This window comes from Rhipicephalus microplus, chromosome 6, assembly GCF_043290135.1.
Source record: "Rhipicephalus microplus isolate Deutch F79 chromosome 6, USDA_Rmic, whole genome shotgun sequence".
NCBI lineage: Eukaryota > Metazoa > Arthropoda > Arachnida > Ixodida > Ixodidae > Rhipicephalus > Rhipicephalus microplus.
The window spans coordinates 161,482,466-161,495,069 of record NC_134705.1 but is presented as its reverse complement, the minus strand read 5'-3'; the positions used below and the strand labels follow the sequence as shown (position 1 = coordinate 161,495,069).

The 12,604-nt window shown below is 45.6% G+C and overlaps 1 protein-coding gene across 5 annotated transcripts in view; it reads right to left on the bottom strand.

Annotated features, from left to right (window-relative positions):
• Positions 1–632: 632 nt before the first annotated feature.
• The window catches only part of LOC119167224 (delta(14)-sterol reductase TM7SF2), a 62,575-nt gene continuing 50,603 nt past the window's right edge, over positions 633–12,604 (bottom strand). For all 5 annotated transcript variants that reach the window (XM_075866893.1, XM_075866894.1, XM_075866895.1 and 2 more), the window contains 4 exons: positions 7,204–7,375; positions 6,415–6,501; positions 5,690–5,812; positions 633–3,687 (listed from right to left, as the gene is read on the bottom strand). In XM_075866893.1, coding sequence (XP_075723008.1) covers positions 3,527–3,687; positions 5,690–5,812; positions 6,415–6,501; positions 7,204–7,375 — 543 coding nt within the window. In that variant the 3' untranslated portion in view covers positions 633–3,526. The remainder of the gene's footprint in view (positions 3,688–5,689; positions 5,813–6,414; positions 6,502–7,203; positions 7,376–12,604) is intronic.

The following is a 12,604-nucleotide window of genomic DNA, read 5'->3' as shown; positions in this document are numbered from 1 at the left end:
TGAAAGATTGCTAAACTAAAACTACAGCAATTAAGCAAAGTGTAGTCCCCAAAGACTTCTCTTGCATGGGAAGTACCAAAGAATATTTGAGTTATAAGGCGCTAAAATAACTTCAGTGACGAAAAAAAAAAAGTCAAACATCTTGAATATCCGATTTGGCGACCACAACTAGATGGTACTCCAGTAAAGAAGTCCTTTTACAGCATCTAAACCTTACTTGGGAACAGAAACGAGATACAGGTACAAACCGACATGGTAATATAAAATAAGCACTCGTAAAAACATGAAACTCAACCATATGACCATTAAACCCAGCACTAGCTTTAGTTTATTACCTTGATCTTCCTCCACGGCAGCACTAACATACCGTTATACTGAAATCACAGATTACCACTTTTCATTACATTGAGGTCCAATATAGGTGTTCTATAGACAAGAAGATGATAATTGAAATACCTTGTTATACTATACAGAAATTTGTTATATTAGAGTTTGTGATATCAACGTCTGCCTGTAGCAATAAGCTCTTCTGAAGTGTACAGCGAATTTTTCAGGACACCTCACACCGATAGACGTCCACCCATAGCCACCTCTGATGCATTGAAGACGACGAATAAACTGCGCCAACGATGTACAAAGAAATAGGATAATGTTTATTGTTACACAATGCTGGATACATAAAATGGGGCAACTGTTGTCACATCTTCAAGACTCGTTGCTATGCTACACAAGTGGGATACAGTAAAAAATAAAATCTCAGAGGTATAGAAATCTGACTTTTTTTTTTTTCGCTCTTTTTTAGTTTTATGGCCATGTATTGAGAGCACGCGACATCTGAGAAAAAAAAACAAAAAAATAGAGCGCCTTGCACTTTGGTCGCACACCAGAGTGAAAAGTAAGCAAGAATAATGATTTTCTTATCATCTTATTTACATAAAACGTGTATGAATGTGTGTGAGCAAATTTCCAGTGATATCACCTGGCCAGAGAGCACAGGAGATGAAAAGCAACATTCAGGACAGATAGTAGCAAAATTGCCCAGAGACGAAACGCAGTTGAATCTTTCACACCATTGGTACAGTCTCTGAATCGTTGGTTGAGCGATCCACACCTTTCGGGATGAAATAGTCAATACATCGGTTTCCGCCTTGTAAAAGGTTGGATTAATGCATGCACTGCAATTGCATTGCATTTCTGGACAACCCTAGTACATAGTTTTAAAAGACAAGAGTATGAAGACCTTTGTGGAAGCATTAGCTCATAACATGCGGTGTTCCGTTGCACTTCTTATTTAAAATACAAATGAAGCACATAAAAACAGAAGGTTGCATCGTTGTGCACGACACGACCCATCTTGGACAGCTAAAAAACAGTAGCTGAAAGTCGTTAAACAAGGCTTGCTTCAGTTTTTGTAAAGTGGCAAACAAATGCATTATGTGAAAACATAAACGAAATCTGTGGAAATGAAAATAGTATGTTTCAGGTCATCATTAGATGCACTAAACAAATCAGTATGATAAATAAATTTATTGCGATGCTTAAAGCGGATTGATGGCCTCAGACTTGTGCTAATGCATATAAAACAAACTGTTGGAGATCATTAGCCATGTAACCTCAAAACATTTGCAGGCATAATTGGGAATCAATTACGCAAACCAAAAACAATGAAGGAAAAACAACAAAACTTGTACAGAACACTCAGTTTGAACAATCAAGCACAATAGCAGTTAAAGCTCGTTACACCGATTGTAACGATAACTTAAAATTCAATATACTGCCATCTACCGACTCTTGTGCGGTGCTGAGCAGGATTCGCTCAAAACAAATTCAATGCATATGATAAAATAATACTGAGCAATGCTGCTTCATTTTGAAATTATATCTTCACACAGTTAAAAAAATTTTTTAAACAAAACTAAAATACAAAAAAGTGCAGTTACAGCCATTGAAGTGGCAACGAAATGCACACTAAGCGAGCTCGGTTTGTAAATTCCTGACTTGACAGTGAAAACGAAAAAATGTTGGACACACACACAAATCTCCAACAAAATGTGCCACTCGTTCCACAAAACAAATGTGTGCCAGTAGGGCCTGCACTTCAGCTGTTGTCGTCCCAGCAACACTAGGAGAGTGAAGCGGTGAAACCAGCCACAACACGTCACAAGGCATGGCATGAGATCCTTGTTGCATTAAACAGCACCGTCGGAACAAGGAAAAAGAACTGTTAGAACGATATTGTAAATTGTACCATTATTATCGTAGCAGGGTCAATGTCTATCATAATAGCACAAATCCACTGATGTCTTTGTATATGTAATTGATCAATCACAAAAGAAATACCATCATGATGACATCGATCTCATTAGTGACAATTGTGGTTGCACAATGTCAGCTATTGAGGAGCGTAATCGGCAAAACACTGCGCTGCTGGCCGATAAGGCGGTACTCGAGGCCTTCACACGAGTTGCAACATATCCCAGCTAGCCTCCATGTCACCTGCGACAAATCACACGATTTTCATGGCACCGAAACAGTTTCAGGTCGCAGCCAATGAAAACGGCCGCTCCGTGCTTCTTGCGAAAGGAAATGGACTACGCGCGACTTTCGTTGTCCTTTGAGCGTAGCTGGGGCTTTGCAGGCGTCAAGATCAGATGAAAGTCGCTCGCCGCGCATTCGTCGAACCACATATGCTTTGTACAAAGCAATGACTCAAACAGATGGATTTCAATATTTGTTAAGAAGCCAAGGAAAATTGGTGATAAGAAACCATTTGCTCTCGCAGTCGACTCCCAGGCTACAATGCGTGCTTTTGCAATACTTCAAACACTCTCGCTTCCATTTGCAGGAAGCGTGGCAAATTTCGACGCCCGTAAAAGAAAACAATGAAACGATACAACCCACAGACATACTCTTAACAATGATGCTTTTGATAAGAATATCCCTCTGTGTATTTTCATTTTAAACTCTATAGGCCTCTTCTATGAGGTCCGAGTGAACCCGTGAGGCTTTTTTAACGCGGTTGTATGGGTTGGCACGGCAATGGCTTCGTGACGCCAACATTAAGCGGAGGAGGGAGGGGGGCAACGAAAGTGACAAGGCAACCACACATTGTACAGGGGTGCTTATGACTAAGAGAAATGACAAAATGACCGGCCAGCAAGCTCTTGATAAGCGAAAAAGTACTAAACTGAAAAGTCTTCGATAAAGGTGTTTGACCACCATGCTAATCAAACCACGAGGCTGCTTTTTTTTTTTACCGCCTTTTGCACTGTCCACGGCGAACCCCCCTCCCATCATGTAAATCCCAGCGTTTTTCAAGCTCATTCGTGCACAAACAATCGCAGACCACGATTCCATTAAAAAAAAATGGGGGGAGAGGCACGGCACAGCAGAGGCGTGCGACAAGCAAAATTAAAAATGTCAGGGCGGGGGTGGGCGAGTCGTAAGATGCACAGACAAGAGGGATGACGTCAGAAGAGGGAGATGGATGGAGAGATGAAACAAGACGGCCGCGGCGATGGCCACCTCAGAAGACGTAGGGCACGAGCCGGTACTTGACCCTGTGGGTGTAGCTTGCCCAGAGGTCGCCGTAACGTTGCCGGCACTTGCGCTCGACGTCTATCGTCCTCATGACGAGGAACAACGTCGACAGCAGCACGCTGTAGAAAGGCAGCACGTGGTGGAAGCCTGCAGAGAAGGACATTTTGCGTTAATAAAAAGTGACTTCGGCTATTGTGGTACGGCCGAAACGCTCCTTGATAAACACGTTTTCTCTTATCGGCCCTGTGCAAGCAAACACAATATGATTGACTCTCGATAATTCAGACTCCCATATTTCATGACCTCTGTTAACTCAAGCATACTTCAAATGATCCGTTGATAATAATATGTGAGGTTACACGTCCAAAAACCATGACATGATTATGAGAAACACCGCACTGGAGGGCTCCGGAAATTTGGACCATCTGGTGTTCTTCAACGTGTGCAGACATTGCACACTACACGGGCCTCTACCATTTCACCTCCATCAAAATGCGACTGCCACGGCAGGGATCAAACCCACCACCTACGGGTCAGCAGTTGAGCTCGCTAGCCATTGATCCACTAAAACGAACTTCAAATTTTCAGTTCGCCAGCCGAGTTTTTATTCTTCAGTCCAGCCCCCATATATAAGGAGGAAAAAGGAAGCGGTTTGATATGTCATATAATTGGATACGGAAGCTTTCAACAATTTACCATATTTTTGATGCGAATTTCAGTGCGCAAGTTGGCTCCATGTCAGAAAAATCATGAAAAGAAAACAAGGAAAAACCACAAAGGCAGTGGAAACATGTGATAATTGGCCATCTTTCTTTAAAAAACAATTTTTCGTTTCCATGCAGCACAACGTGGCAATTACACATGCATCAAATACCGTATTTACTCGATTCTACCGCGCCCTCGATTGTAACGCGCACCCGATTTCCACCGCGAGAGAGGGGAAAAAAAAAAAAAAACCCCACATAAGACATCGATTGCAACGCGCACACATTTTTCTCGCTGGCCCGCACGATCACACCACTCGAAAAAACGACTCCTTTCGGGAGCGTCTTCCATTTAAATATGAGGTACGGGCGAAGCTTGTGCCCATCTGACGTGTAACAGAGCATTGCCGTCACTGTAGTTTTACCGTGGACCGATGTCAGCACGCCAACTTGCTTCGCCCCCTTCTTCTGGACGGTTGAAAGAGGCGTCTGATCGGCATTCCCGATTTGCCCAAGCAGGTAGCCGTTGTTGCGCCGCAAGTTTAGGACGAACCTCTGAAAACTGTGAAGCTTTTCATCGTACTCCACCGCAAAGCTTTTCGCATATGCATGTTCCCCTTCGGAGGGAAAAGCCTTTCCTCTTCATAAAGTTAGTTAGCCAGCACCTGCTCGCTTTAAACTGGCTCCGCATTAGACTTTTTTCTAAGACTAATTGCATAGCCCGCACTTGGAGCAGTTCTGTCCTCACGGGCCGCTGTGCCGCTCGCTGCTCAAGCACATGCTCGACGAGCAGCTCTTTAATTTGCGGAAACCGACCCTGCTGTGGTTCACTGAAGCCTTTGCGTGAAGCTTTGCTGTCGACAATCTTCTGCTTTTGTTTCCGCCGGTCCCGCATGCACGTTTCGGGAACTCCGAACGACCGCGATGCGGCCCGATTTCTGTCCGTTTCTGCACACGCGATGACTTTTCTTTTAAAAGCGGCATCGTGGTGCACTCAAGTTTTTGGGGTCGGCCCTTCCACACCGTTGATGCTAATGCACTGCTAGATGACGAACTCCTCAGCACACGTACGAAGTGCCGCACATGGGAAACGCATAGGCAGAAATGGCCGACGCGCCATGCCGACGCACATAGGGGGCGGCCATTTTGGCTTTGCCGATGGCAATAGATTGACTGTAATTTTTTTTGTTCGTACTCGATCCTTACGCGCATGCGATTTATGAACTCGCTTAACCGGAAAAAAGGTGCGCGTTAGATTCAAGTAATTACGGTAACTCAGAGTTCAAATATTCTAGAAGCTTGAATTATCGAGCAAGTGCTGCATGATGTTTCGCATCGGTAACACTAGTACCGAGTGCCCGACCTAGGATAGTCAACGCCTGGACCAGATCAAATGACCTTCACAAAGAAGTGTTCGAAACGGCTGGAATAATTGGGGCACTGACCACAGGGCAGGGCAAAGGCCAGGTGGCAGACAAGGTCGGCTAGGTAGTTTGGGTGCCGCACAGAGCCCCACAGGCCGGAGACGGCAAGACGGTTGCCGGCATTGTCCAACAGGTAGTCCAGGCCTGCAAAATGAAAGACACCATTCACGGGCAGGGTCAACTCGCGGCTGCCACACTAGCCATAAACCGTGCTAGGAATCCCCCTCTCCAAAAGTGCCAAATATTGCTCAAACATTCTCAACATTAACTGTTTAATACAGGAGACTTTCTTGAAACAAAAGAAACCAAAAAATACGTTCCGCTTAGCAAGACTTTCATTTACTAAGAGATGAACTGCATTGCCGAATTCAGCTCGCTCCTCAAGGTCCCTGGTTCGATTCTTGGTTTCAGAACCAAAATGTCTAAGGGAAAGGACAAGGTGCCATTCACCATGTTCCGAAGGCCTAAAATTATATATAAATAAAGAAGGCGACCTACAAAAAGTCAGCCGGACATATTCACACCCTCTCAAAGTTATCCTTGTTCTAAACTAGAAGCTACCCAAATAAATGCTAAAATTAACGGATCTTGTATCGGAAGCAAGCTCTAACAGTATTCATTCCTTGTCTATAAAACTGCAGTGGCTGAGCGCAACCAACGCGGCGCGGCCTTCACATTTTACGGACGTTTGTGTTACGAACACTTCAAACGCAGACGCGAAGTGAAGCTCAACGAGCAAAACTCACCCGGTCCTCGGGAGCTTGGGTCGGGCCAGTTGCGCCGCAGGTGGTACTTGCGCTTGTGCGCGAGGTGCATCGCAGTCAAGCCAACCACTGTGTACGAGACAAACACATGGGGTTTCAGACAGCGGTACGGAACAGGTACAATGTACAAGCAAGGAGGATGGTGGGGCACGAAAATGTACCATCGAATGGTCTTAAAAGGGGTACACAAAAAAACAATGATTCCTTCCGCATTGGTAAATAGCGGTTCCACAAATATACAGTTGCCCTTGTTCCACTGAGAAAATGGAGCCAAGAAACTTGGCATGCACGTGCCTGACCTATTACGGTAAAAATTGCGGCGGTGGGGGTGCGGCAACCACGGAAGATGCATGCTCGTGCCAAAATGACAAAATCTGAGGCCAAATTCCTCAATTGTTTGTCGCAAACACATGTGATTTTATGGAGTAACAGCAGGGAATAAAAAAACTTCATATATTATCGTGAATTCGTTATATGAAGGTTTGATATATGGAGATTTAACTGTATATGGCATGATTAAATAGGTAGATCGAAAGTTGAACAAAAGTTTCACACTTTCGTGGAAGGGCTGTACCCAATCACGATGCGGAAAACAAGTGCGGCCCTTGCACGAGCACTAACGGTATTTGTCAATTTGAATGAGAAGAGTGCTGTTTTTGTTCATTGTTTTTTTTCCCCCAAGCCCACAATATAACTCTGTCCACAACTAGATAACAGCTAGAGTTTAGAAAGAAAAAGGTTCACCCCAAAAAACTGCCCAATAACACTCACAGAACAGGATGACGATGCCAGCATAGCAGACAATGGGGAGGGTCTTGGGCTGGTGCTCCAAAAGGAACTTGGCCGGCAGGACGCTCACAAAGGGCATCAGGACAAGGAAGCTCGCCACGGCCACGTAGCCGAGTCCATCCTCGTTCACAAAGGCGGAGCTGAGGTAGTACTCCTGTGGGGAGATGTGAGGGGTTATACAGTCGAACCCGGATATATCCAACTTTAAAAGGACTGCAAAATAGTTCGATATATAAAGAATTCAAAATACAAAATATGCATATTCAAGGCATAAAGTAAAGCATTTCAGGCCTCAGAAATCATTACGAGCACTAACATAATGATTCGCTTGCAGTATAATGAAGAACAATGTGTGAACTTCAACTGCAACTTACCGCACTTTCTTACGCATGAAAAAGGTCCGTTAACTTGTCTTGTTCCCCGCCGCGGTGGTCTAGTGGCTAAGGTACTCGGCTGCTGACCCGCAGGTCGCGGGTTCGATTCCCGGCTGCGGCGGCTGCATTTCCGATGGAGGCGGAAATGTTGTAGGCCCGTGTGCTCAGATTTGGGCGCACGTTAAAGAACCCCAGGTGGTCAAAATTTCCGGAGCCCTCCACTACGGCGTCTCTCATAATCATATAGTGGTTTTGGGACGTTAAACCCCACAAATCAATCAATCAATCATTAACTTGTCTTGTTTCTTGCGCGCCTTCAAGTTCCAGTCATCCTCAATATCATTGAAGCCTTTTAAATACGCGAATTCAGCTGCTTCGGGCACAACAGCGTTGATTGACGCAGTACGCCGTTGCAAGTTTTGTAGCACAGCAGAAGGTGGGTTAGTGGCGACAGCGAAGGTGTTGACATATTCATAACCACACAGCTACACTTACACCGCACCGGCAGCCATGATCTCGCCATCGATGCAGAAAGAAACAGCTATGTCGTCATCTGTACCGATAAAGTCACCGTCCGACATGGTGCCTGGAAATGCTGATAAGTCCTATGTTTCACTGAGGCATCGTAAGCCACTGCCAGCGGTCACGACGCACCTGAAGTCGTCACCTGGCCCACAAGGAAAGTTTACGATGGTGCTTTACTTGACGTCGCACCTTGTGTGCCAGACTTTTAATCGATACGTGCGAGTCAACGTTCAGTTCAATTCCCGAGTGTGGAGTTTTCAGGGACGATGCGAGACGTCCACAAGGCGCTAAAGACAACGCAGGGTTCCCACCCTTGACATGTTGGCGATATCAATGTCATTTGTGGCTTTGTAGCTGGCAACAGCTGCGTTCAGCTTCTCTAATGCGAAAAAAAAAAAAAAAGTGCAGCCTCCGAGGCATGATTTCAAAAACCGAAGACACTAAAAGTACGTCACGCGGTTGAACATCTTGAGGGCCATGCTTTTCAGGCTCACGTGCCATTGTGTGCTAACAAGGAAGGGAATGTGAACACTGCGCTGTGACGGCCGAGTCACTTCGCATCCCCATTTTAGTGTCCTCGGTAGTTGGCATACTTGCCAACCTAGCAGGATGAAAATTTGGGACACCACAGCGAGGTGGGAGAGAGGGGCACAGAGTGATCTTTTTGTTTTGCGTATCTGGCATTATTGAGACTGACAATATTGTGACGCGCTGTCTGTCCCTGCTTCTATACACTGAAACCACGAAAGCACGGTGGTTCAGGGCCCCCACGCATTTTGTTTTCGGACTCTGCAGTTATTTTGCAGACAAGAGCAGTTCTTGTGCGTCCGCAACCATACCACTTCAAACCCTTTCCCTTCGTGAGCATTTCTGAAACAATGGTCCTGCGTGATCACTTAGGCTCAGCGGCAAGTTGTGTTCCACAAGAGATGCCGTGAAAAGGTATTCTGCGCTGATCGCAGCTCTCTTGGAGGAAACTTCCGATGTTGTCCTGCCCTTCCGAAGCATGAACGTACCTGTGAGGCTTCCGAGAAGCAATATGTCAGCCTAGCCACTGCACGAAATGCTTACATCACAGGCACTCGTGGTATACAGAATCCATACTTGTCGCCTTTCCGTGAAATCCCAAAGCACGGAAACTCAGTTGAGTGAGAGTCTAGATACACTTTGCAAGCACTTCTTTCCTTTTGACACCCCGTCGACCTTCCAACTGAACTCGAGAAAACACGCAACTCCCGAAAGCGCGTAACAAACACAAATGATGCAGCGGTGTACGACTAGCGTACCCTGCAAGGCAGACTGATGCAAAAGTTGTGGTTGCCTTCTTTGGGTACGACGGCGACTGGGTCTCGTGGTCACCAGCGTACGTCCTTATGTGCGGTACTACCGTGCCTAGCATATACTTAGAGGTACTCTACGGTATGCTTATAACGAACTAGAAATGTAGTGGCAAGTGCCCTTTAGCACACTACAACTGTCACAGCAGGAAAGGCTGACGGTCACTTTTTGGGAGATTCAAAATAGCATTCATGCAATAGGAATATTTGGTCAAAATTCGAGAGTCTCTTGGAGAATTCGGGTGAGTCGGCAGGTATGAGTTGGGTCTTTTTGAAAAATGCACATTCTGGGCTTCGGCGCGGCGTTCAGGGAGATTTCTCAGCTGTTCGATATAGCCAATAATTCACTCATCGGAGTTCGACTGTACAAACACATGTTAAAGTTTTGTCGCTGCAAGCACGATTGGCTGAAGAAACAGACTCAGCTTATTGATGACAGCTTTGCTTCCTTCGACAATAACGTATGACTGTTTCGTTGTTACTACTCGAGTGAAGATGGAGCCTTGATAAAACCCAACCGCTAATGAGTCAAAGGAAAGTACAGGGGACATTAGCTGTACTGTTTATTTTGTATTATAGTGATCGCAATGCAAATGTAAAGTGAACAAAAAGACTTGCCGCCGCCAGGGTGCAAACCCATTACTTTCGGATGACCTACCAGGTGCTCTACCATCTCAGCTATAGACTCTGTGCACCGAGACTAGCGCACCGCTGCGCGGCCGTCAGAGAAAACAAACGTTGAGAGCTTGAGCAAAACGAAACACTCCTCCAACGTTCGCTTGCTCGTAGTTTATCTGAATCATGAACTGCTACGTAGTCTATTGTACCAACAGGTACACGCTGTGTCCTGTGGGAACGAAGTTTCAGAGTTTCTCAACTTGTTCCTGCTTTATTGGGCAGCAAAATAAGTGGATCACGGCTGTGGGACGTTAGAAGTGTTTAGTTTCTATTTCCTCTGCCGTTTCGCATTCTGCCCATGTGTGCTTGAAATGGTCCGAGACACCCTCTGCAGCAGCGATGATCTTGCGTGAAGTTCTTGCTGCCACAGAGCTGGTGAGAAAAGAAACTCATGCAAGAAATTATATTTCAGATCGAGGATGATGTGACGTTTTAATGAACCTTAATAACTACTGCCTTGCCGTGTACCGTTCGCAGTTTTGAGGAATGCAATGCGAGGTTAATAACTACTGCATTGCCGTGTACCGTTCGCAGTTTTGAGGAATGCAATGCGAGGTCAATTAGTGCTTTATTGAGTTGATGGGTCCATCAGAGGAGGGGCAAACTGAATTACGTAGCATTTTACCGTAAACACAAGTAGCCCCCCAGCAGTGTATGCGCACTCGGTAAGATCAAGCTAGTACGTCGGTTGGTTGGGCCTTATTAAACTGGCACAAAGCACCATGGGGGATCGACCATGAAATGGGCGGTGCCTTGTTATATAAATGATTTTGTTTATAAATCTCAAGATCTTTAGCAATAGATCATTTTCAAAATAACTAATTAGCTTAAGAGGGGCCACGCGTCTTAAAAGGCAAAGAATCGCAAAAAAATCGACTTTCTGAAGCTGACATTTTCGGAATCTGTACCTATTTTCACACCCATCTGAGAAGTTTCTAGCTACTCGCGTCATTATTTCTGGCGCAAAATCAATTTATAACATCCCTGTGAGTTGAATGTGAGCGCAAATTGACGCTAAAGTCGCGCTTTTTCCGCGACGAACTGTTGCCGTCACACACGAGCTATCGTGTTCATCTTGGTCTCGTTTAGAAGGTTCAATCTTCATTTTCAATTTCCTGCCACCGCTGGCTCGCCTTGCTAATTGGTTTTTAAGCAAAAAACGGGTCATCCTGAAGCACTAGCGCGAGATTCTATTAACTGCTTGGGGTTGTGACAAAACCTAGGCCAAGTGGCGTTTCCAGCGCCTGCTTCACCATCTTGACGCGCACGGACATTTGCAATTTTGTCATCGTGCTACAGTAATTTGTGAAGCGGGTCTGGCGATCGTCCATTCGCTGTGAACTTCAAAAAGAGCTCCGCTATGGCTCAGGGCAACGAGGATAACGAACCCGCTGCGATGAACGGCGATCGCAGAGTCACCAGTGTGGGCCTAACTCACGTAGGAGCCCGTTGGTTGCCGACAATGTTACTGAGAACAGGCGTGTTTTGCAGCCTCATCAGTTAGAGGATGGCAAGTAAAAAGCAGAGGTGAAGCTACAAGAGAAAACAATCTTTGTAGTGATGGAACGGAAGCGCAGTCTTATCGCTAAACACGGCTGACGAAAGGACCTTGAACTGCGCGACGGGTCGTCAAGAGTCGAGTACGCTGCGCGTCTACGAACAATAGAAGGTCAATCCGTTCGCGGTGAACATGCTCGCCGCCCCCGCAATGGAGGCTACTGGCAACAGGTAGACTACTTTTAATGACGTGTTCGCAACGTTGTCGCGACGTCCGCTCGAAAATGCGGCACTCTTACGTGAAAAGGAAACTAACACCTCGGCACTCGTGTAGCCTCGAAATAGATGAGCCAAGGGAGCAAGTTTGGTTCGCGACATTAACAGGTAATTAATTCTATACAAGCTGGGAAAACATCACCGTGTTATTCGACGGATCGCGGATGATGCGCACACATTCGTCGTACGTCACCGTCAGTACAGTCACCGAACTGATAAGCGGCTTTGGGGCAGACGAGCAGACGGCGACAACTTGCTACAGGACTAGAAGAAACGACATGCTCGTTCAAACAATCAGTCCTATTACATTCCCGGTGCATATTAAGGGGGGACACGGGTCTTTGGAGCCGAAAAATCGCCAAAAAAGCAATTTTTTGTAAACAGCATTTTCAGAAACTACAGGTATTTTTTTACAGGTGTACTGACTTTCATATCTCATCGATCAATATTTTAGCTGTAATATTAAATTCCTAGCCCGTGCGCGTGCGAAATTCGCGCAGCTCCGGACACCAAAAACCAGTTTTTTATAAATTCGTAACTCCATGTCCACAGCTGCACTCGCGGCCATTTTGGTATCGTTTGAAAGAGCAGTTTTTCGCCTTCGAATTCCCGCCACTGTGGCTTCTGTGCGTTCATTGGTTGCGGAGAAAACAACCATCAAAAAAGAGTAAAAACGCATGCTACGATTGGTTGTTT